Here is a 24,537-nt window from a genome sequence, read left to right as displayed (position 1 = left end):
GAACTGCACATGTGCGGCCGTACGAGCAGTCCCTGATTGTCGGCGCGGGAGCGCGCAGCAATAACGAGGTAAGTTTTAACCTAGTTAAAGCGTGTTTTTTTTTTTTTTTAAACTTCTTGCCTATATCTACTGCTTGCTAGCAGTAGATATAGGCAAAAAAAACGGAGGGTTTAGAACCCCTTTAATTTAATGGGCCACCCTACGAACAACATACGTGGCAAAGAAACTCCTGCAGCTGTTTGCACAAAATGTACATCTTGCTTGCTGGATTTGGAGTGCAATTAACAATAATGGAAACGAGAGGTCGAAACCTACTTTTCGTGTGAATGTGATTGGGACCATTATTGTTTGTCACAGTGCAACTTGAGAGCAGCTAAGGGAGGAATTTATGAATGAAGCTTCCTAATTATTATAAATGTGTCTCAAGGTGTCTGGCTGCTCCTGACTATGCGACAGATGTGAGAAATGTCCCCCACTGTACTATAAATTACATTCTATTCCACCCAGTTCAATGAATCGGCAATCTTTTACTAGAGGCGCTGCTAAACACACTCCGGCCAGCAGATGGCGCTGGCCGGGGCGTTCACTCCATGTGTTTTGATGTCATTGCTGTGCGACACTACATGGGAGGACACGTGATTGGACTGTGCTGTGTACAGTACCGATCACATGCAGTGCTGGAGTCGGGATGTCACTGTTTATCATTAACAGGTAATGTGTGTTTCTTCCCTGTATCCGCACTAGCATCTTTATTACACATATAGTATCACGAACACAGTGAGGCAAACTTATATAAGCATTTACTAACTGGAACACGTTCTTTTTTTTTTTAATTTTAAATAACAGACCACCCCAGGAGCACATACTAACTTCCCTTCCTCCCAGACTGGTAGCAAAAGTCCTGCATAGTCTGTGGAGGACATTTATGAAAACTGGAGTATGCAGAATCTCAAGCAGTTGCTCATGGCAACCAATCAGCTTCTCTCTCTCATTTTCAAAGCTTGACTTGAGAGAAGCTGATTGGTTACTATGGGAAACTGCTCCAGTTTTCATAAATTCCCCCCATGAGTCCTAGTTTACCCTATATGAGTATATGCTTCTGTGGATAGGGGTTCATATTAAAGTAAACCTTTCTTCAGAGAAACAAAGTCTGCTTTGTAAACGTCTCATTCTGGAAATGCTACTTGCCTGGCTGTCTTGCTGAGCCCCCTCTTGTTTCATTGCAGTTTTGATAATTGACTTCAAATATTTAAAGACTTGGTTATACTTTTTCCTGACATGCATACTTGTTGTGGGTCAGTTATTCCTTTTTAAAGCCAATGAATCGGGATAATACGAAGACAATTAGAATTTGCAGAAGAAAGTCAGCTATGTCACCCACTTTATTTCTCTTAGGAAAGATTTCCTTTAGTTTTTACTTGCATAAGGTTAAACTTACCACAGTACAATGGCAAACCCCTCCTTAGTGCAAATGCGCCTTAGTGGCTGGAAATCCAAAAACCTTTTGAAAATCATTGCAGGCTTTGGGGGGCTCTAGATGCCCTTTGGAGATTTGTAACTATTCAACTATGCTCCACTAACAACACTTCATGACAGTTTATTGTGTTATTAGTAACAATTGGTTTGCTTTACGGCAGTGGTTCTCAACCTGTGTAACCTCAGGACCCACATTTGTGCTTGTTCTTTAAGTCGGGACCCAAGTTGCGCTGCAATGGAACGCACGGCATCAGGGTACCGCGCGCACGAACTGTGGGCGGGAGGTGCGTTTGGGGTACAATTCAAATGAATGACAATGCAACACACCTCCCACACCAGAATGCACAGTAGGTGCGATTGCGTGGTACAGTGCAGTAATCGCATGGTACTATGTGATTAATGCACTGTACTAGTGTGAATGGGCCCTCAAAAACACTGACATACATACACAACCACAGACACAGTCACACACACTCCAAAAATCTTTTTAAGATCCACCCAGTCTCCTTACCTTACGAGAACTGGAGTGGATCCTCAGCCTGGGGTCCAGTGCTGGGCTGCTGTGCTGTGACAGAGCTCCATCCATATGTGCAATGCTTATAAAGCTCCCTTGTGCGCCCTGTAGAGGTGTCGAGAGCAAGAAGGTGATGTCACTCTGGTCCAGGCACCTCTATAGGACACGTGAGGGAGCTGTAAGCAATGCACATATGGATGGAGCTCCCTCGCAGCCACAGCCCCATCCCATCTCAAGCTGACACTCGGCAACATGCAGCATATTTTTAAAGGCTGCTTGGCATGAGAACTGACAGTGCTGGGCTAGGGGGAGGCTGAGGAGCCTCTCATCTAGAAAAGTGGAAGGCATGCGGTGACCCACTGAACACAGGGCCGTGACCCACTTTTGGGTACCAAGGTTTTACGGTATCCCCAGACATAACATTATAATCACTTCACCCAGACATGATGGTATGTTAATGGGTCACCCACTGATGGACTGATCTCTGGCAGGGAACTGATCACCTTTTTTCTTTCAAGATGAGTCCAGTGTTCTACAGAATGATTGTGTGGTGGTCATATGTTCTGCTCACTGTTTTATGTGCCTGTAGACATATTTGATATACTGTTTTGTCAGCTAGACTATACTGATCAAGCTTTTAGGTTCAGTTTGCGTGGGCTCTGTGTTGTCTACCATTTGTTGCAAAGGCTATTGAAATATTATTAGTTTGTCATTGTATTCCTTATTATAATTTTTGCGTTTCATTTGGACTAACAAAATATATAAAAGACAAGCTTTCGAGAGTGAACCTCTCTTCTTCAGGTCAGAAGCAATACTGATCAACATGACAGTTTGTCAGTTTAGACAGAAGAAAGCTGAACTCCAGTCTAAAGCTTTCTCCTGTCTAAACTGACAAACTGTCATGTTAATCAGTATTGCTTCTGACCTGAAGAAGAGAGGTTCACTCTCGAAAGCTTGTCTTTTATATATTTTGTTAGTCCAATAAAAAAGGTATCATTGCACACTGCAATACTGCGTTTTTGTCTTTTTTGACATTATATATTACACACATACACACAAAGTATTCCAGCAGCATTTTATTGTTGGATAATTGTTTTCTGTACCCAAATATATATAATATATTGTCAAACTGCAGGTACCTTGGAGATGAGGTGGATTCATCTGAAGATCGATCCAAAGCTTTGCTGGCGAAGCTGCACCAACAAGCCAAGGATCGCCAATCAAAGATTCAGGATAAGGAGAAAGGAGTGAAGGAAGGTGTTAAGTCAAGCAATGAAGGGGAAGAAGATAATTCCGAGATCAGGGACCAGGAGGAGGAACCTGAAATAAAGAGGAAAGCGAAAAAGCGAAAGAAAAGTCTGCCTGAAAACACAGCAGCTGAGGTGAAAAAATCCACAAGTGATACTGAGACGAAAGAAGATGAAGATACTGCGGAATTAAAGGTGAAAAAACAGCGCAAGAAGAAAATTCCTAAAGACAAACAAAAGAGTAATGTCCCAGAAGAACAGAAAGAAGGTGCAACGGTGGAAGAGAAACATTCTGCTCATGATAGCTATTCGGGTCCAAACTCTCTCCTACTAGGTGGCTTTGAAGTTAAACCTATTCAGAAGGTGAGGGTGCTGTGTGTACTAATTACATGCTTTGTAATATTTGTTGGGGAAAATCCCAGATGCTAAATAGCCAATGACTGCATTTTAGGGCTGCAACAACTAATCAATTAAATCGATTATGAGAATAGTTGTCAACTATTCTCATTACCGATTAGTTGGTTGGAGAGAGAGAAAATATATATATATTTTTTTTTAATACAACCAATTGATTGAAAAAATAATCGGGCAATTAATCGATTATTAAAATAGTTATCTGCAGCCCTACTGCATTTTTGGGGGTCTACCTTGTTCTCATTAAAACCCCATTTCCCCTCTGTGCTTAAAAGGGCCATTTGATTCCTAGTTGGGACTGACTGGTATGTGACCTCTCTGTGAATGTGTCCATTTTTTGTCAGCTGTGTTTTCTGTCAAAAGCCTCCTAGTTTAAGCCTCCTAGTTTAAGTTTACTAACTTTCTGTCTAACTTCAGTGTCTAGGCTTCAGTGCAAGTACATCTCAGTGCTGGACTGTTCCACAGTAAGGGAAGCACTATAGATACTAAGGACTATAGCCACCACACCTGCACAGCATATACAGTAAAATAAGACCACAAATTGGGGTTTTAAAGGCTTCAAACACCACTTGCGTACAATTTTTATATAATAAAGAATTCCTTCCCCCATGCCAAGGTGCTAGGAACCTCACCAAGGTGCTAGGAACCTCACTTGACTCGAACCTCACCTTTCTGCCCCACATCCAATCGCTATCCAAATCCTGCCGTCTTCACCCTCGTCACATCTCCAAAATATGATCCTTCCTCACCAAAGAAACCGCAAAATTACTCATCCACTCATTATCTCTTGTCTTGACTATTGCAACTCCCTCCTCATTAGCTTACCTCTACACAGGCTATCCCTCCTTCTGTCTATCATGAATGCTGCTGCTAGACTCATTCACCTAACCAGCCGCAGTGTCTGCAACCCCTCTCTGCCAATCCCTGCATTGGCTTCCCAAAGGACAAAATTCAAGATATTAACAACCACTTACAAAGCCATCCACAACTCTGCCCCCAGATATATCCCAAACCTTGTCTCAAAGTATCACCCTAACTGTCCCCTCCGCTCTTCCAAAGACCTTCTGCTCTCTAGCTCCCCTGTCAACTCCTCCCATGCTCACCTCCAGGACTTCTGTAGAGTCTCTCTCTCTCTCTCTCCCATCCTCTGGAATGCCTTACCCCAACCTGTCCATCTATCGCCCACTCTGACTGCTCTTCAGGGAAGCCTATCCCACCTCAAACTAACCACTGAACCATCACTTTCTCAAACAATTCATCCCAACACAGCTACCTCCTCATGTATCACTTGTCCCTCCCTTTTAGATTGTAAGCCCTCACGGGCAGGGCCCTCCTTACCATCTTGTCTTGAATTGTATTGTGACTGTAATGTCTTCCCTATATTGTAAAGCGCTGCGCAAACTGTTGGCGCTATATAAATCCTGTATAATAATTAGGGATGCACCGATACCGGTTTTTCGGTATTGAATACGAGTACTGATATTTATCTTTTGGTACCCGCTGATACCGATACTTCCGCTAGCATGGAGCCGGCTTCCTGGGAAATCAGGAAGCCAAGCAGCATGTCATTACCTGCTGCTCAGCTTCTTGATTGCCTGGGAAGCCAGCTCCGTGCTGATTGGCTGAGCCAATCAGCATGGAGCCAACTTCCCGGCCAATCAGGAAGCCGGGTGGTGAGTCATTGCTTGCTGCCTGGCTTCCTGATTGGCCGGGAAGCTGACTTCATGTTCCCTCACGACACTGCCGGTCAGAGGAAATCTACCTCTGACCAGAAGTTCCGGTATCGGGGGTAAGTATCAGAGCATTTGGGTAAGTACTCGTATCAGCACCGATACTAGTATCTGTGCATCTCTAATAATAATAACAAAACTTTTAATATACATAAAATGATATAGAACAAATAAGAACAAGTTAAAAACAATCCCTCAAATATGGTCAAGCACTCTCCTTGAGACCCTTAAGCTATTAACCGTACCAATAATAAAGTTCATATGAAAATAATTCTCAGGTCACAACCGTGATTCAAATATGATTATACTTGTATTTTCAACAATCAGTGGTACATCGTGGTCTCATTCTCTACGTGTTTTGCACCCACAAAGGGGCTTCCTCAGGAGGGAGGTGCTCTATAGTACGTTTGCTCACATGGTTAAAGGAGGGAAAGGAAATGTAACAGCGTCACAAAGGTAGAGCCTAGTTGAAAAGGCACATCTGGAAACACTTATGCCTAGGAGGGTCTTAAAGGAGAACTATGAGGTGAGTGCTTTTCACTCATCCTCATAGTTCTAGCCGACCTGTGACAATGAAACTGTCACAGGTCGGCTCAGGAGATCGGGAAGTGAGCGTAAACATACCGGCGTTCGCTCACTTCTCGATCTTGTCAAGTCACTGAGCCGTGACTGGGCAGGGACTGGATTCCCCCCTCCACACTCTGAACCTCCAGCTCTGACTGGCGGAATGGACAGGGGAGGGGGCGGGTACAGCTGGCTCTGCCTCTAGATAGGCAGAGCCAGCTGTCACTTAAGCAGCTCGGCGTATCCAGACATATTGTCGGGATCCGTTTCAGCTGCGGCGTCTCAGTATACTGCGAGCTGTAGCTCGCGATATACTGAGATTAGGGTGATGGGAGGACGCTAGTTTGTGTCCTCCAGTTACCCTTAGGAGAACTATGGGGAAAAGCCCTAACCCCATAGTTCTCCTTTAACACAAAATCTGTGCCTGTCTCTACATCAGTAGTGTGGTGGGGAAAGAAATTATATGGAAGTGGTGTATGATACCCTTTTAATTTTTGGTCTCATTTGACCGTTTTAAATTAATTTGGATAGAGGGAAGGTGTTAAAACCTCAGTCAATTATTGTATTCGCCCTCTATTAGAAAATACGAGAGCAGAAAATAAATGTACCCGCCCGGTTTTGTCACACCACCAACAAGTCTCTTACTGTGCACGTTTTCCTGGTCTTTTAATTGGAATATAAACTGATAAAGACATTATAACCCTAAGCACCCATTTGTTGATCATGTTATCTACATACAAAGAGCCGTCATTACAGTGTCCTCATTTACAAAATTGTGACTAATGTTCACAAATATTGATGTTTTCCTGCATTGTTCTAGAATTTGGTGCGTGGTACATTTTTCTCTGATTCACATATTACTGTATGTTATGCACCAAGTTAAATGTTACAGTGTTGTTTATCGAGATGACTGGAAAGAAAGACACTTCTCACAAACAGAAAATAAGAAGTTAGCTTTGGAAGTGGGCTAGAGATCATAAAAAAGTAAATCAACATGTATTTATTCTTTGTGCAGGTAATGCCAGTTCTACCACAATGGTTGGCAAAGCCTTCTGTTGTTCACAGGGATATTAAGCAGAATCTGGTGTCCATTTATGATGTCCCTGGTTTGCATCCCAGACTTGCAAAGAAACTGGAAGCCAACAAGGTGCAATCATTTTTTCCAGGTAGGTTATAATTTAGACCTCTATTATTTATATTCTATGTTTACTCTGTTAGAGATTATCATGTTCCACCTTTGATTCTAAAGCTCAGATTTTTGGGTTTTCTCCTGATTCAGTCCAAGCTGAGGTTATACCAGCTATACTGGAGAGCTGCGCTCATGGATTTCTTCTGGGCAGAGGAGGGTACCGCCCCAGTGACATTTGTGTGTCCGCACCCACTGGCAGTGGAAAGACTCTGGCTTTTGTCCTTCCCATTGTACAGGTGAGCTTGCTGAAATCGAATACAGGAACTTTCTCCTAATTACTATTTATCTTCTCACCTTCCCTTTACAGTACTGGGACCTGCAGCAAATGACTGTCCTGCAGGGGTTATTTTATTTTCTATGTAGTCTGTAGAAAAAAAAAAGACCTTTTTTAAAAGTGCTTTTTTTCCAGTTTTCACCAGTGTCATTTAAAATAAAAAAATGTTTCGTAGAAGAGTGAAAATAAGTTATGTAATAATGTCATTATTTATTTAAATGTATTTATCAAGCGGAATTTTTTAGCCCTTGTTTTATTTAAATAGGGAAAATTTGGGAACCTGAACCTCTGTTCCATGGTATAGTGAGTGATAGATGATAATTTATTGTCAGTCTTACTAGGCTGGAGCAGAAAATACATTCTCTGTATGATCTTTCTCCATAGGGAATTAAACAGCAGATTGTGTTTTCATCTTGTTTATCAGAGAAGCTTGCTTTGTGTGCATGTTAAACATTCAGAACAGACCACAAATCCAAAGGCAATAATAAAAGAAATTTGTAAACAAAAAGTTTTACTATAAATAAAATATATATAGATACAAAAAGTTTAAATATTTATAGTAAAAAAAATAGAAATAACGAAAAGTAAGGTTTTCTTAACGAAAAGTTTGTTAAAAGTTTTTTTTAACGAAAAGTAAGGAGAATTATGGGGAGATTGAAATACATTCTTCCCCATAATTAGAGTCGATGTGTCACAAGTCGGCTCTATTGACCACTTTCAGTGGTATATTTAGCAGACCAAGAGAAGGATAACTGTTAGGGTTTACATACACTTTAGCCTCTAGAGTGAGATTTTTTTTTTTTCTTGGTCTCATCCAATCTCCTTGCTTAACAACTGGTTAGAGAAGATATTAGCCACTCATTCATGGACTTGCACTGTAGAAAGAAACCGTGAAGCACAACACTTTAAAGAAAGTAGCAGAACCTGTGTATGTAATGACCGAATATATCCGTCTCATGTAAATATGTCATTCCAAATTGTATGTATGATCTTGGGGTTTTTGTTTTTGCATAAATACTATCATATTGTTTATTGGTGCTTCATTAATAAAAGGGTTATAATACCTGTATATGTTGGTCCACAGGCTTTACTGCAGCGTGTTGTATGTGAGGTTCGAGTACTGGTCGTGTTGCCCACCAAGGAGTTGGCACAACAGGTAAATGGCATGTGTGTAGACATACTATTGATATCAGTAATCACTCTCCTCTCACTCCTTATAATGATATCGGTTTCTTCTTCTCCTGTCAGGTGTGCAAGGTGTTTAACATTTATGTGGACGGTACTGGACTGAAAGTTGTCTTGGTAGCAGGTCATAAATCATTTGCTAAAGAGCAGGAGTCTTTGGTAGTTAAAAAGTGAGTTTTTAGTTGTAGGAGGATCACTTCATATTTTAATTCTCTGTGCCTTGCTATTCCAATTTTGATGTTTTTCACTTTTTTGGGGATATTGTTTGCTCACAGGTTGTCCGGGTTCTGCAGTTTGGCCGACATACTTGTGTGCACACCAGGAAGGCTTGTTGATCACATTCAGCAGACAGAGGGATTCACTCTCAGGCATCTGCGCTTCTTGGTAAAACTAGACTGTACTATTTCATTACCTCCTTGGGTAATATGTTTTCGTGCCTTTTGAGTTATGGGTTGTCCTATTTCTCTTGCAGGTTATTGATGAAGCAGATCGTATGATTGATTCTATGAATCAGGACTGGTTACCTCATGTTATTAAGGCAGTGTTTAAAGTGAATTCAGATACTCAGTCAATGCTTTTTGCCAGAAGGGATCCTGCAGTGACCACCATTGCAAAGTAAGTAGCTAGATGTAAATGACTTTCACTGTCCCTGTGCTGGGTCCTCAATAGAGTTATATAAATAATCCAGAAGAGCAAGGGGTGTGCTGTGAAAGCTGGATTTGTGAGCTGTCTATTTTCAGTTATTTTGACCATTCACTTCCTTGATGTCCAAATGTTGTTATGCTGCTTCTATTTCTACATTTTAGTAAATTAATATTTTAACATTTTTATATAGGACTCTGTGTCCATGTCCCTGTTACTTTTATTCTACAGTTCTAGCCAGTGTCAGATCCCCTTGCAGAAACTTCTCTTCTCTGCCACATTGACTCACAATCCAGAGAAGCTTCAGCAGCTAGGCCTGTACCAGCCTCGTCTCTTCTCTTCCATCCACCAACAGCCACGCAAGGGGTCTGCTAAAGACTCAGATGAGCCTCTCTCTTCTGGAAACTTCTCTCTTCCAGAGGGCCTAACGGTGAGCAGTTCAAAGGTTTCTTGAAAATTACCCAAGTACATACAGAATGACTGTACTTACTCAGTAATGTAATGTAAAGAGCAGCGGTTTTGTATTGTAGCTCAGAGCAACTCTACAGAATTCCTTAACTCGTTTGAACAGTAATGTGAAATCTGTTTGGTTGCTACACTTTGCACACTAGCAGTTGTCTTTGCACTGTCCTATCTAAAACGGAATACATTTAGAAAATATTTTGGCTTAATAACCAGTTCATTAATCACTTGCAATAATCCTGCTATGAATGAGTTTACGCCCAAGTGATGGCAATGGGGATGGTCTCATCACAGCATGTGTACAACACTGAAATGTCAACCACACCAGAGATGAAAGTTGTGGCAGATGCCATCAGTGCAGCATTTTGGATGAATGAACAAAGGCAGATCTGTTTGTTGTTATCAGTAGGAGATGTGTACTTGTGTGAACACACATTTCTTGCAGCAGAGTATTTGAACTGTTTTTCTGACTTGCCTGGTGTATACAGTAATATATAACAAATAAGTGTTTCTGGTCTTCTTCAGCATTATTACATTCCCTGCAATCTGAACACCAAGCCTCTAATACTCCTACACTTTTTACTCACCCTGCGCTTCTCCCGTGTGCTCTGCTTCACCAACTCTAGAGAGTCTTCCCACCGGTAAGTCACTTTATCTGATTCTAAGATATATAGATTGTCAAATGATGTTTGGGAGAACTGCTTGGAACATTTCAATTGGAATCTATGCTTGCATTGGCAGCAATTGTTTAAGCTGAACTCCAAAAAGGCTAAATACACAGTTAAAATAAATAAATGTTTGTGTAAACCTCTCACCTTGGCATTCTGTTTAGCTGACCTTGTAAATCACAAATCTTTTGGCAAGTAAGACAGGTGCTGGACACCACGACTGTGTTGGTGACCTCACTTGGATGCAGCTGAAAGCAGAAGTCTTTCTCTGCTATTATTTTTCAGAAAAACACTCAATGTAAGATTCATTGTATTCTGGTCATCCTGTGCTTTACAGAAAGCTAATCTGCAAGTAGATTCAGGTACTTATATTAGCTGTGTTTAAAAATGCATTCAGTTATTTTTTACTGAACCTGTAACTAAAATGGTTCTCTTTTTTTTTTTTTTGGCTGCCTGGATTTGTAGGCATAGTGGCACGTTAACTTCATAGCAGGTAGAGTAAGCAAAGTTTAAACTTCTCAGTGCTCATCTACCCACCTATTTTGCTGCCATAACCCACATTACATGCCCCCTTTGCTTGGGCCTGACACTGAGTGATTTATTGTGGGAGGCAGCAAAGTTCCCCAATAGTCAGAGGCAGCAGCTAAAAATCAGCACAGGATGCTTACTCTGCTTGCTATTTAGTGAAACTGTTACTTATGTTTTCTTTGAACAAAGTAAATCACTTTAAGGCCTCAGTCACACCAGGGCGGTTCGGTCACGCGGATTTGTCTGCTGAATCGCCGACATAAACAATCCCACACATTCCTATGGGGACCGTTCATGCGATTGTGTGGCACCGCAGGATCCGAACCACCTGCCGCCTGAAATGCTCCCTGAGCCTTTTTCTCTGCGCTGATCAGCGCGGATTCCATACACATTTGAATGGAAATTATCTGTGCGTTTTGGGCGTTTTAAAATGCGTTTGAGCATTGAAACCAGATTAAAAACACCCCAAACCGCCCTTTTAAAATTTGTACGGCGACCGAGCTAAAACGCATCCACCCTGGTGTGAATGGGGCCTAAAGTCCCTCTATTGTGAAACAATATTTGTCCTTTGCACATTTCCCTGTTTGTGCAGACCTCCATATGTCCTACTCTGGCTGTCGTTAAAGTGAAGGAAACAATGCTGATAACCCTCCTTCACCTTCATGAGGACACAGCCTCCCTATCTAGCAGCTACAGTGGCTGTACAGAGTGCCAATGCTGCACTGAATTCACTGCTGGGCATTTAGCGTTGTCACCCTGTAAGAGCAAGGCCATTTGACTGGCAGGATCACCAGGTATTTATTAGATTACCATTCCCTTGTTGTGGTGGCTGCATTTGTTTTCATTTTTAGGCTAAATACTTTTTCACCTAGCAAAGAATATAGCTGTTGATCTTGCTAGAAATGCAGTGTCCTTGTAAGCTGAACTAAATGTACAATCGATGTTATTAGCCTTGCGTAATTTACTCCTCCCCCCCACACCCATGTAGTAGTGTTGAACAGAGGTAGACATGTTTGAAGTCCAACCTGGATGACTCTCATGGCTTCCTCCGTAGATACAGTGGTGTAAGTGAGCGTTTTCACACAGGGACAAGGTGTGTTACTTGCAGGATCACCAGATGAAAATAAAGGGAAATAAATCCTGAAAAAGAAAAACGAATGCAGCCACGATATCTAAGGCTAAGTGGCAATATATTATAGTTGTAAATCCTTATACAACAGAGAGTCCACTGGCAGTTAATTGATTTTGAAGCGGATTACAATGATTAAAATAACAAATCTAGTTAGATTAATATGATTTTTAAGTTTGTTCACCTTCCAATTCACCTGCATATCGTAATACTGTGCGTAAGCTGGCCATGTAACCAAGCAGCAACCTCGTCCCTGTCAGAAGTGATGTGGGCCTCCAGGTTAACACCAGCTGGCAGCAAAATTACATCATTCACCCTTCCCAGCTTCTTTGAGCATACGCAGTCAGCACATAAAGAGATGCGGGGTCTGACAACGCTAGTAGGAAATAGCATTCACTAGAACCAAGTACGTTATTTTATTGAAACCGAGAACAATAATGCAGCATAAATCCAATTTAAGTTTTTATTTTTAAGTTTAGATACGCTTTAACTACTTGCTGTCTGGAGCAATTTCTTAATTTTTGCACAAAAAACAGCTTAATACCCCCAAACAATTATATATTTTCTGAAAGCAGAGGCCCTGTAGAATGAGAAATGCTAGTTGCAATTTTTTATGTTGCACAGTATTTGCACGAATGTTTATCAAACCATTATTTATAGGATAAAATACACTAAAATTATTTTAGTACACAGAAACAGAAAATGGGGTCATGTCGGGTAAATAGATACCAAACAAGTCAAGCCTTACAATTACATGTACCTGTGAAATCGCAAAACACTACCATACCCAAAATTTCCCATAGGCTATGCCTTAAAACTTTTTCCTGCTCATCAATTTAGTGTTAACAGGGATTGATGGCCCTAGAATTATTGCTCTCATGCTGACATTCGTGGTGATATTTATCGTGTGGCACAATTGTCGCTTTCGCACATAGGCGCACCTGATGCGTGTTTGCGTTTGTATGTACATGAGGGCAGGGGACCTTTTTTCTTATTTCGTTTTTGTTTGTTTTTTTAATTCTTTTAAATGTGACTTTTTCATTTTTAAATTTTTTTTTACGCTTTGTTGCCATCACATGGATGGCTAACAAGCCACCTATTTAATAGCAAAGAGGATGTGACAGGTCCTCTTAATGGAGACATCAGGGACCCCTAATATCACATATGGACCCCAAAGAACCTGAAGAAGCAGAGATCTGCTTCATCAGCTTCTTCTCCGTTTACAGCTCCCAGAGAAATGACACGCACTGAAACCGGAAGTGATGTAATACACATTGAGGGGAATTTTTCAAAACTGGAGCCGTGAAACAGAGAAGCAACACAGTTGCCCCAAATTTTGTCTGCTCCAGTTATGATAAATTCCCCTCATTGTTTCCAGGTTCAGTGATCAGAGAGCAGATCATCTGATGGAAGTGTGCTGATCCCCCTTCGATCTCAGTGCAGAGACCCGTCATGCTGGTACCGGGCCCATATGGGGACAGCGGAGCCCAGGATAGCACACTCCCCACCACCGTACCAGTGATTGGGCAGCTCTATAGCTGCCAGTTCACTTGTATGTAACAGCAATCGCCGACTTTTTGAAATGGTACTAAGATCACGGCTGCTGCTTTCAGGTATGGCAGTCCTGAATCATTTAAAGTGACATTTAACCCTCAGATTTTTTAACATAAACCAATACTGTAATGTGTGCCTTACTGTAATCCATGGTAGTTTCCCTTCTCTTTGCTGCTCTTCCTTTTAAATCCTTATCTCTTCTCATGCTTGGGGAGAACTTCCCTTTGCAGCTGAGTGCCTCTTCCTGTAGTGCTGGCTCAGGTTGTGAACCTACACACAGACACCATGTATCCATTCCTCAGACAAGGCAGTCTGCTGCAAAACAGAAGTTCTGCCCAGCATGAGAAGAGATACAGATTTCAAAGGAAGAGCAGCAAAGAGAAGGGAAACAACCATGGATTACAGTAAGGCGCACATTACAGTATTGTTTCATGTTAAAAAATCTGAGGGTTTAATGTCACTTTTTTAAGCCAAAATGATTTACCTTTTTTTGGGGTGAAGTTCAGTTTAAGTAGGATTGTTTTATAAGGTATCGATCAGTGCTGTTCTCTGATTTCTCTTGAGTAAGCTAAAATCAGATTGGTTTTAATGCACTATATTCAGTCCTTGATTATTGAATAAGCCTATTAATACTAAGTTTCAAATGTAGGTATCCATCTGATAATATTGTTTTCTCTTCCGTTCATTGAAGGACACAGGGAACAGATCTAGGATCATGTACTGTAGGGTAATATCGCCACCTGCAGGAGAAGGACGCTAGGCACAAAACTAAAGACCAATTACAGCCTAGGGGCGGCCCCTGCTGGTGGCCAAACCCCCCACCTGCTGACAAGTCTCCAGTTTTTTGCCTAGCGTCAGGAGTAAGGAGCTAAGAATTTTTTCTCTGGTATTCTTACCTGACTTTCTTCCTGTTTTTTCGCTGATTCTTCTAGCAAGTGCTGCCAGGGCGACAGGCTGGATGTGGTAGATCCTTGTAGTCTCCCCTGGGCGGCCGGCGAGCGCATGCAGACTCTGCTACGGTGGGTCGGCTGCGACAACTCTGTCTCGACGGAGTGGCCTGTGGGCTTGTCCCAATGGAATTGCATATGACCGGGGGGCTCGCCCGACCGGTCACAGCACTCCGTACAGGCTGGTGACACCGCGGTCGGGGGCGTTCTACCCGCTGTCCCTGCTCGTCCTTACCTCTTTGCGCCGCGTGGATTTGGCCCGACGTATCGGGTGCTGGCGGTGGCTGTGGTGCGAGGACGGTGCGCGTTCCCCAGCATGGTGGTATGTATGTGGGGCAGGGACTGTGCGGGAGGACTTCAGGGGCTGCCTGCCCTTCTGTTTGGTTGTGTTGCCGTGTGTGGGGGTCTGTGGGCCTCCTTTGTCGTCCCCCCCCTTCCTCCTTCTTGCCCCTTGTTTTCCCTTGCTGAGGGACACTTGTGGTCTTGCTGCCTGGGGTGGCCTGGAGCCTGGGGGAGCGCTGTCACAGCGCTGGCTTCACTGTGTGTCGTGGCCGTGGCGTGGCCGCGGGCTCCGGTCAACCGGCCGCCCAGACACCCGTGTCTGGGCGGCCGTCAAAATCGAGCCCCCGGCTTCTGTACCACCGGCGGTTGCCCGGTCCTTCCTTCTCTGCTCACGAGCAGTTTATTTGTCCCCCTCCGCCCTCGGTGTGGGGCGAAGTTCAACGAGCCGCCGTCTACCTGGGAACGTGCCTGACGGCCGACAACCTCCTAGCCCCAGGGTCGTCTCCCCAAGAGTCTTGTCTGGCGACGTCCACTCATCTGGGTCTGGATAATCTATATTTCATCTGTTCTGCTAATGAATATGTTGTTTATATGATGTAGTGGTAACGTAACTATCTGTCACTGGATTGATTGATGCTTTATTCTGTTTCACAGCCTCTACCTTCTTATAAAGCTCTTTGGAGGGACTACCGTGGCTGAATTTTCCTCACGTCTCAGTCCTGGAGAGAGGAAGAAGACCCTGAAGGAGTTTGAACAGGGGAAGCTACAGCTGTGAGTTTCAATTATGTGCCAAAGCTTAGCTTTTTTTTTTCCTGTGACGTTAGTTACAAGTAATAGATTGCAGCACATTTCATCATTCTCATGTCCATCTGTACCATACTTAATTCGTATTTGTGTCAATCTACATATGAGTGTTTGTTGTGCTTTTTTTCTGGTTTGCAAATTATCATTGTTTAGAAAAATGAATTCTGCTTAAAACATATATTGATTTTCCATATAGGTTGATAATGTACCTAGCAATTGTTTTTTAATACTTTGCCACCTTTTCTGCTTGTACAGTGTTGTTTTTGACATCTGTCCATTTTTTCATTGTCTTGTACAGGTTAATAAGTACAGATGCTACAGCCAGAGGAATAGACATTAAAGGCGTGAAGTGTGTGATAAACTATGACGCTCCTCAGTACATCCGAACATACATTCACAGGTGTGTCTGCTTTTTAGCACATGTAGAATTTGACATGGCTTCTTATATATTACCTCTATCTACCCATCATTTTTATTACAGCTCTCTATATCAATCCTTATGTCCTATAGAGTGTGTAAAAAAAAAAAAAAAGTGTTGTGATCGGGGTAAATTAATTTATCACGTTATCTATGTATGAAGTAAGAAGTAGAGGGATTGCTGCTTTTGCATTGATTTGCTGTATGCTTGTGTTGGTGCCCATACCTGTAAAACCGTAATATATTCCCTTATAAGATCCCCTAGTGTTTTCAGTAGTGATTGCATTCTCGGGCTTAGAGTGGAATGCTGCCCCATGCCAGTCTGCTGTCTAATCCGCGCACCCTTAGCAAAGGTATTTTGAGGAGGTGACTAATACAAACTGTAGATTTTAGGTACAACGTCTCTGTACTTTAAGGCCACTTTATACTCCACTGCCACACATAAAATAGATGGAATGCAGATACAAAAAAGGACAGAAGGGCGCCCAACCTAGTGCAGATTATTTTTTATTTTAAAAGACACAAAGATAAAATTGCAATGTGAGGTCACGTTCTGAGGAAGGGGGCTTGACCCCGGAAACGCGTCAACGCCGCCACACTACAGTGGCACACAGGCAGATTGCAGTCTCAACTGCTGTTTCTTCCAAAACATCCACACAAGCTGTTTTATGAACCTCCATTGTGAGTACCATTGCAATTTTATCTTTGTGTCTTTTAAAATAAAAAATAATCTGCACTAGGTTGGGCGCCCTTCTGTCCTTTTTTGTATTCCAGTTTTACAGTTTCTCCCGGCTGAAGTGGGGCAGCACCCCTAGTTGTTTTTACTTAATCATCAGAATCCGAGCACAGCGCTTTAACTTTACTATAGACGGAATGCAGATGTTTACAGCAATACCTGATAACTCTCTATTCTGTCTATATAGAATTGCAAGTTACAGCTAGCCCCACTGATAGACCTCCTGCTCCACAGTATTAGAATTCCAAGCACACGATACTTGTATTTACTTTACTTTTGTACAAATAATGTGGAGGTCCTTTGCAACCACATGAAGTTAATCTCCATTATTATTTTTTTTCTTAAACAGTTCCCCCCTATTCTAGAACAGCACACTTGCTTAAATAATAAATACACACACACACACACACGTATTGTATATTAAATACTTACAAAAAAGAGCTATAGGGTAAGTGTTTTTCCCCATAATTTTCTTAAGTGTAACGGGAGGACATATACTAGCGTCCTCCTGTGATCCAAAGCTCAGTATATCACGAGCTACAGTTTGCGGTATACTGAGACTGCCGCAGCAGGGACAGATCCCGACAATGCTGTCGAGATCCACCCAGCTGCGTGAATGACTGCTGTCTCAGACGGCTGGGGGAGAGGGGAGGAGGGGAATCCCTGCAGGGAGTCGTGACTGACGGCCACCACTATCTGCAGGGAGATGATCGAGAAGTGAGCGAGCGATGGTATGTGTTCACTCCCCGATCTATTAAACAGTTTAATTGTCACACGTCGGCTCAAACTATGAGGATGAGTGATTTTCACTTACCTCATAGTTCTCCTTTTTAAGTGTTCAGTTTCCCCAACGCTTACTTTTGGTAATGGTAAGGCATAGGTTAATACTTAAATCCATAAATCTGAGGCCTCCATTGCATATTTGATATCCTGATTTGCACACATTTTAGTAGAGAACTCCATCTGAAAATAAAAATGAAAATTTTGAATGATGAAAATAGAAATGTACATTTGTAAGGGTGAATGTTTCTTATGTTTATTGTATTATTTATAGAAAGTTAAAAGGTCAGTGTAATAATTACTGAAAATGTTAGTAGTAAGATAGAAATCCAATATGGAGAGCGTGTATTCCAATGTAAAAGCCGGGTTGTTTTTGTTATCACAGAGTGGGCAGGACAGCTCGTGCCGGGAAGGTGGGTCTGTCATTCACAATGCTTCTGAAAATCCAGGTATGCTTTTATGATTCATGTACCAATAAACAATGTATTTATTGAGAAATAAATCCTCTGCATTTTTTTTTTTTTTTTTAAAGATTCGAGGAGTTAGCTTATTTTCAACTTACTCGATAATGCTGGCCATACAGATAACAATTCCGTTGCAATTAATAATAATTTTCTTCAGTAAGGAATACTTGGTCATGGCAGAAAATCTAATTGTATTCAAACAAGCCAATCACTTTAGATCCAAGATTGTTTCAATGATGAAATGTATGTTTGATCTATTATTACATCTATAGCAGACGTAAGGCACGTGCATTGCATACAGAGAAGTACAAAGATTTTCAAGGTGACTATAATGAAGATCAGAGTGGCAATAAGAGCAAGAAAGGAAAGGCCCAGGAATGTGGCTGCTATACATGTTTTTAAAAATAAAAAACACTTCAGGAACTACCAGTGTAAAGGTGCCCATACTATTATCATACGATAATCATGGGTGATCCCGCAATCGTACGATAATCGGCAGGTTTATGGGCACTGTGCGACCGGATTTACTGTACGAGCAAAACAAACGACAAACGCACTCAACAACTTGTCACCAGTTATACAGTAAGGTGCACACGAAATGGGCTTTGAACAGTAAAACAGTAGAAAGGCATCATGGCACACTCGCAAACCAGCATGTAAAACAACATGTCTCACCACTAAGGATAATGACAGAGGTTTGGATACACGTCTTCTGCAGAAAATGTGAAAGCCGCACAGCCGCGCCAAGGCACCTCTTATAGTGCGGTCCTAACTCTAAACTATGAGAGTCTCCATCTTGGAGCACATGGGGGCAGAAGATTTCAAATTGGGTGCAGGCCTGTCAGGAGGAAGCGCCAACCTCCTTAAAAGCACAGAAACACACAAGGGATCCCGCACATCCCAATGGCAGCTGAGAACCCCCATGCGTCACTGCAACAAATCGGTCAAGCAAAACAAACGACAAACGCACTCAACAACTTGTCACCAAACAAACCTGCACCCAATTTGAAATCTTCTGCCCCCATGTGCTCCAAGATGGAGACTCTCATAGTTTAGAGTTAGGACCGCACTATAAGAGGTGCCTTGGCGCGGCAGTGCGGCTTTCACATTTTCTGCAGAAGACGTGTATCCAAACCTCTGTTATTAACCTCAGTGGTGAGACAAGTTTTTTTACATGCTGGTTTGTGAGTGTGCCATGACTTTCCTCTTATGAGCACGCTAGAAAACGATTTTCGGCGGATTGGTAGCGCGATTGCAAGACGAAAGCCGCACGGGACGGTGTGAGCAAGCGCACACTGCCTGCTCAGCATTGCAATCCCTCAGCGGGGAGGGCTTGCGATAATCGCAAGTACGATCTGCCTGTCCAAGATGGGCAGGTCGTACGAAATTTTAATGACCTTACAACCATCGCACAATGAGATGATTGTAAAGCTGGCCACACACCTTACAACCATCGCAAGACTTTTGTCTTGCGATGGTTGTAAGGTAATGTAAAAAACGTACGATCTGGCCATCTTGGACAGGCAGATCGTACTTGCTATAATCGCAAGCCCGCGGGCGGGGCGGGCTTCCGATGACCGCAATGCTGAACAGCTTTATGCAAGTTGTATAAATGTTGGTATGATTTTCATTGGTTCTAGATCAGGGTGCCCATTAGGTCGATCGCGATCTACCAGTCGATCGCAAAGCGATCCCTGGTAGATCGCGATGTCCTGTTCTCCTGCCGTGGGACTTCTCTGGATCCCCGCTGCTCTCCCCCATCTGTATGCAGCGGCGATCCGAGGAGTAGTGAACGAAGCGCTGCGGTGGGGGGCGGAGGACGGAGCCGCTATCACAGCAGCACGCCGAGTGGTGAGAGAGAGAGACGCTCGGCCTGGATCTGACAGCCGGCGGCTCTCTCTCTCTCCACACCGCACATGCTGCTGTGACAGTGGCTCCGCACATACGGCTGTGAGCAGCGGAGATCCAGAAGAGAAGTTGAGCCCCTCTGTGTGCGTGGCTGAGCAGCAGAGGATCTGTACAAATCAGTGATATGTACCAATCCTCTGTGCAGGACAAACACTGGAGCGATCAGCTGATGACTCCAGTGTTTGTAAATAACTGGGGACACATAGTACCAGTTATGAATGCACAGGATGGGATTCACATCACTTCCTGTTCATTCATGAGTTACTCAATGGGGAGTAGCACTCTGTACAGAGGCCCCTCCCCTTTCAGAAACTGGATGATAGTAAAATAGTTTCTGAATGAATGGGAAGCCTCTGTGCTTTCCATTCACTTTGTGTCCTCAATTTCTTTTTCTATTTTAAAAGGGAAATAGGGAAAACAAACAATTAAATTAACCACTTTAAGACCGGGGTGTTTCAGTATTCAGCGCTGCGGTACTTTGACTGACGTTTATTCCGTCATGCAACGCTGTACTGATACGAATTTCATACCATTTTTGGGGGACAGATAGAGCTTTCTTTTGGTGGTATTTCGTTTTACATCTCGGGCGCAAAAGGAGCTAGCTACGGCTATGCTCCGGCAGTGCTCGTGTGGCTGCTGGCTGAATGTGTTAGACGCCGCAGACGGTAAGGGGCAAGACACCTCTCCCCGTGTTCAACTTCGGCCACACGAGCACCGCGGGAGGACAGGACGCTGGCGCCTCTAGAACGCAAGCCGGCCGACTCCCTGCGTTCATGGCTACGGTGCCATTTGACTTCAATACAACCCCATGCCCCTTGCCCACAGTGCGATCGCCTGCCTACATTCCGGTCCAGTGCAATCTGCAAAAATAGTGTTTGCAGCATTTTTGCAGATCGCACTGGACCGGAATGCAGGCACTAATTTGCCTGCGTTCCAGGTGCGGGTGATCGCCCTGCGGGTGAGGGGTGTGGCTGCGGTGCCATTCACTTCAATGCACCGCCATGCTCCCTCTGCCCCAAATGCAGGTGTTTTTTCGTTGGTAGATCTCATTGAGCTCGTCCTTAAATTATAAACCTTGTTTTTTTGAACTTGTGGGAGTGAGGACATGCACTGTCAACACTTTTTTTTTTTTTCTTCTTGTTATGGTAAATAGTACATACCTTTTTCCTTTCACTTCTTGACTTTTGTCATAACGTGACTGGCCATCAACCTCTCTGGCTATCCTCATTTTTCTTTAATAATGTTATGATACTTTGTATTCATTTACACCTTTAACATATTTTGCAACCCTATCATGCTGGTATTTTCACTTGCACATGTTACTCTCTCAGGAGCAGAGGTATTTCAACATGTTGAAAGAAGCTGGAGTACCGAAGCTACATAAACAACTGGCGAATAGGGACAACTTGATACAGTTTGAGCAGAAATATGAAGAGGCTCTTTCTCAACTACAGAAGGCTGTTAAGGTAATGGTTTGGTCACCTACCTCATATCTCTGAGTGTTTACAAAAATATATTTATATTCCCTCCCTGTTAGACTTTTAGGCTTCTATGTTAGCTATTCCGTCTCCTGCCTGTTGTGAAGGCTGATACTTGTAATTGTGTAAAGATTGCTGAACTGTCAATATTTGTATGTAATGTTGACAGCACCTGTTAGCGGCACCTGAGCTGGGGATAGGATGTACTTTGGAGGAGATGGGTTGTACTAGGGAGAGAATACAAATAGTAAAAAATGAAAGTTTATGTAAAGGGAAAACCTTTGTAATATTATTTTAGTTTTGAATAGAGTAGGGAAGGGCTAGACCCTCTGTCACGTTTTTATTGCTATCTGTGTCCTCATTGGGGAAATTCACTCCTCTATTTTTCCCTGGTGACCATCATCGCCAAGACAAAGTAGAAATCCTAAATTATAGACTGCAAGAAGAAAGTGTAAACCTTCCAATGAGGACAAATGTTCTGGTGGGAACTCCTCTCACTTTGGAAAATCTTCCCAGCAGGACACAGACAGCTAAGGATAACCTGATAAGGGTCTAACCTTTGCATTAAGGTAAAAAAAAACATCCAGCACCCTTTAGTGTCCCACGTTCCTCCAGACTTGTGCACTGCTGCCAATCCCTGAAGCGATCTTGCGTTCCCTGAACTCCATGGTTTCGGGGGAGGATACTGAGGGCAGAGGAGCCACAGGCTCCTTCTGCCATCAATCAACCTTTTGGGAAAGAAGGGGCATGGCCTGCTGCATAGCTGATGGAGACACCCGTGCGGTGGGGGGGGGGGGGGGGAGAGCAATGCGGGGACCCATTAGAGAACGAGGACTTGAAACATTTTTTTTTTAAAAAGAACGGATCTGCATACCATGTGTGCGTCCCTTGCAAACAAATAAAATAAAAAAAGCATTTTGCACTTTTAAATGTGACACTAAAAAAAATTAACAAATGAAAACAAAAAAGAAAAGTTTTGAAAAAATTAAGCTATGTGGAGAAGGAGTTAATTAGGGATAATTGAGGTTAATTAAGGGGTCACATGGGAGGACATCTTACCATATAAAATGATGACATCATATGTCGATAAAAGGTCACCCCTTTTATATGCACTATGTTCCAGATCTGGTCCGAAAAATGGTGTGAACCCAGCCTGAATCCTAATGTCCTTAGCACTTACATTCTATAGTATATAGCTTGATGAAGGGGACCCTGTGCGGCCCCAAAAGCGCTTGTCATTCTGAGTGACATCTATTAATAAATGGATTTGCACTGACTTATGAGCTTCTGTCATGCTGGTGACATCTACATTTTAAGCTGTTTTGTGTGCGGCGCCATCCGCTGTCATTTCACTCACCTACTTTTTGGGGGATTTCCGGTAAGGAGTGCTACAGGATTTATGAGTTTTTCCCAGTGGAGTACCTGGACCCAGTACTAATTTTACCCAGGAAGTAAATTCATGTTGACTTTCTGTCAGTGGAGTTTTACTTGCCTGTGAAATGAGTATAACACAGATGGGAGTGATCAGATCATATGATGTTTACCGCAAATATGAGTCTCGGTGTTAGAGATGCAGCACACACACACCAGGTCTGTCATGTGAAGAGAAAGTTACTTCAGTGGTCACATAATCAATGCACGTATACAAGAAAGCTCAGTATCTTACTGTGAAATAATGTGCAATTAGCGTCTAGGGGAGTCCACTTAGGACTTTACATGATCAATCTCCACATATATGTGCTTTAAGTAGAATTTCTCAACCTTCTTTCAGTCATTGCACCTTTTAAAAGTATGCAGAATCTCTAGGCACCCCACCTCATTTTGTACACCCCATGTACAATGTGGAAATGTGTGGTCCCCTCCCTTCAAAATCAATACCAAGCCTTATCCTAGACAAGGGTCTGGTATAGGTTTTAAGGGGGGACCACAGGCAAAGCTAAAACATAGTGTCCCCGTTCAAATTAGTAGCCGCCAGAGACCACTCCTGTAGCAGAAATTTGAAGGCTCACCTGACAAGACCAAAAGGCACCCCAGGGTGCCATGATACCCTGGTTGAGAGAGGCTGCCTTAAAGTATATCGTAAACCAGTCATTTTGGATACAGAAGGGGAGGATTAAAACTGACGGTTGTCATGAGAACAGGTGACCCCATGAAAGATTTCCCCTCTGTTCCTGTTCAAGTGGCAAGTGAACCGTGTGGCAATAATTAGTTCTTGCATTTAGGCCAACTATTAGTGCAGGTTGCAGAATTAACAATGTGCAGAGGGCTGCAGTAAGATGGCATAATGTCATACCCAGGTATTTGGTAATTAGGTGCGTGCATGGCTTTACAAATATGATTAGCAAATGTGTAACTTTGTGCTTACACTATACACATACAGTCATATTTAATTTATACATGGTGGGGCATTGTACTTTGGTAGAATGAAAGGGATAATCTGGTGGATTAGTTTGACCAGATTAGACAGTTCCGATTTTCTAACTGAGGTCTAGAGTCTTTTTGAACATCATCATCTTTGTTTATTTTTGTTGTCCTTCCATAGGATGAACAAGCCCAGAAACGTTGTTGAGTTGCGGATCCCTCTCACTGCTGTTGGAAGATATTTTGTTCCGTTTTTGGAACTGTTGGTCTTCTTGGACTAGCATCTACTGAGGTGTAATCCGGGCAGAATTTTGCACAAGGTGAAAGACCATCACTGGCCATGCTCATGACGATCGGGAGATGAACTGCCAGTTTTCCCTGAGGAACTTGCTATGCTGAAAAAACTCATGTTGTGAATCACTCTTATACTGACCAACATACAAAAAACATAAAAAGCCTTTTATCATTGATGAATTATTTAAATATTTTTCCTTTTGATATTGATTACATATTAAGGAAAACATCAGGTGCTTTTTATTAAAAAGAATTTCAAGCCAAAAGTAATACATTGCTTATTCTTCAGTTTCTTCAGATCTGAGTGTCAGCAACATACTCCAGGGTTTAGACACACAGGTAACTCGATCACCTTACTCCAATGGCCATGGAATGTGTCAAGGCAGAAGTAGATTGTTCAAAAACATGACAGGATATGTAAATAATGTGTGAATCTGCTATGTTCTAGTTAAAAAAAAACAATCCCTTGGTGTCTGGTAATGGTGTCAGT

At 42.7% G+C, this 24,537-nt stretch overlaps 1 protein-coding gene across 1 annotated transcript; it reads left to right on the top strand.

Annotated features, from left to right (window-relative positions):
• Positions 1 to 680: 680 nt before the first annotated feature.
• DDX51 (DEAD-box helicase 51) lies at positions 681 to 24,081 on the top strand. Its single transcript, XM_018565895.1, has 15 exons — positions 681 to 711; positions 3,126 to 3,600; positions 6,961 to 7,111; positions 7,225 to 7,370; positions 8,493 to 8,564; positions 8,657 to 8,763; positions 8,869 to 8,977; positions 9,066 to 9,208; positions 9,467 to 9,665; positions 10,223 to 10,338; positions 15,460 to 15,576; positions 15,908 to 16,009; positions 17,928 to 17,991; positions 21,246 to 21,380; positions 23,935 to 24,081. The coding sequence occupies exons 1-15, from the start codon at positions 689 to 691 to the stop codon at positions 23,959 to 23,961; spliced, it is 1,986 nt and encodes a 661-aa protein (XP_018421397.1). The 5' UTR covers positions 681 to 688; the 3' UTR covers positions 23,962 to 24,081.
• Positions 24,082 to 24,537: the final 456 nt, after the last annotated feature.

The sequence above is a fragment of the Nanorana parkeri genome, unplaced genomic scaffold (assembly GCF_000935625.1).
Source record: "Nanorana parkeri isolate BGI_ZX_2015 unplaced genomic scaffold, ASM93562v1 scaffold899, whole genome shotgun sequence".
Classification (NCBI taxonomy): Eukaryota; Metazoa; Chordata; class Amphibia; order Anura; family Dicroglossidae; genus Nanorana; species Nanorana parkeri.
This window is presented reverse-complemented; position numbering and strand designations above follow the sequence as displayed.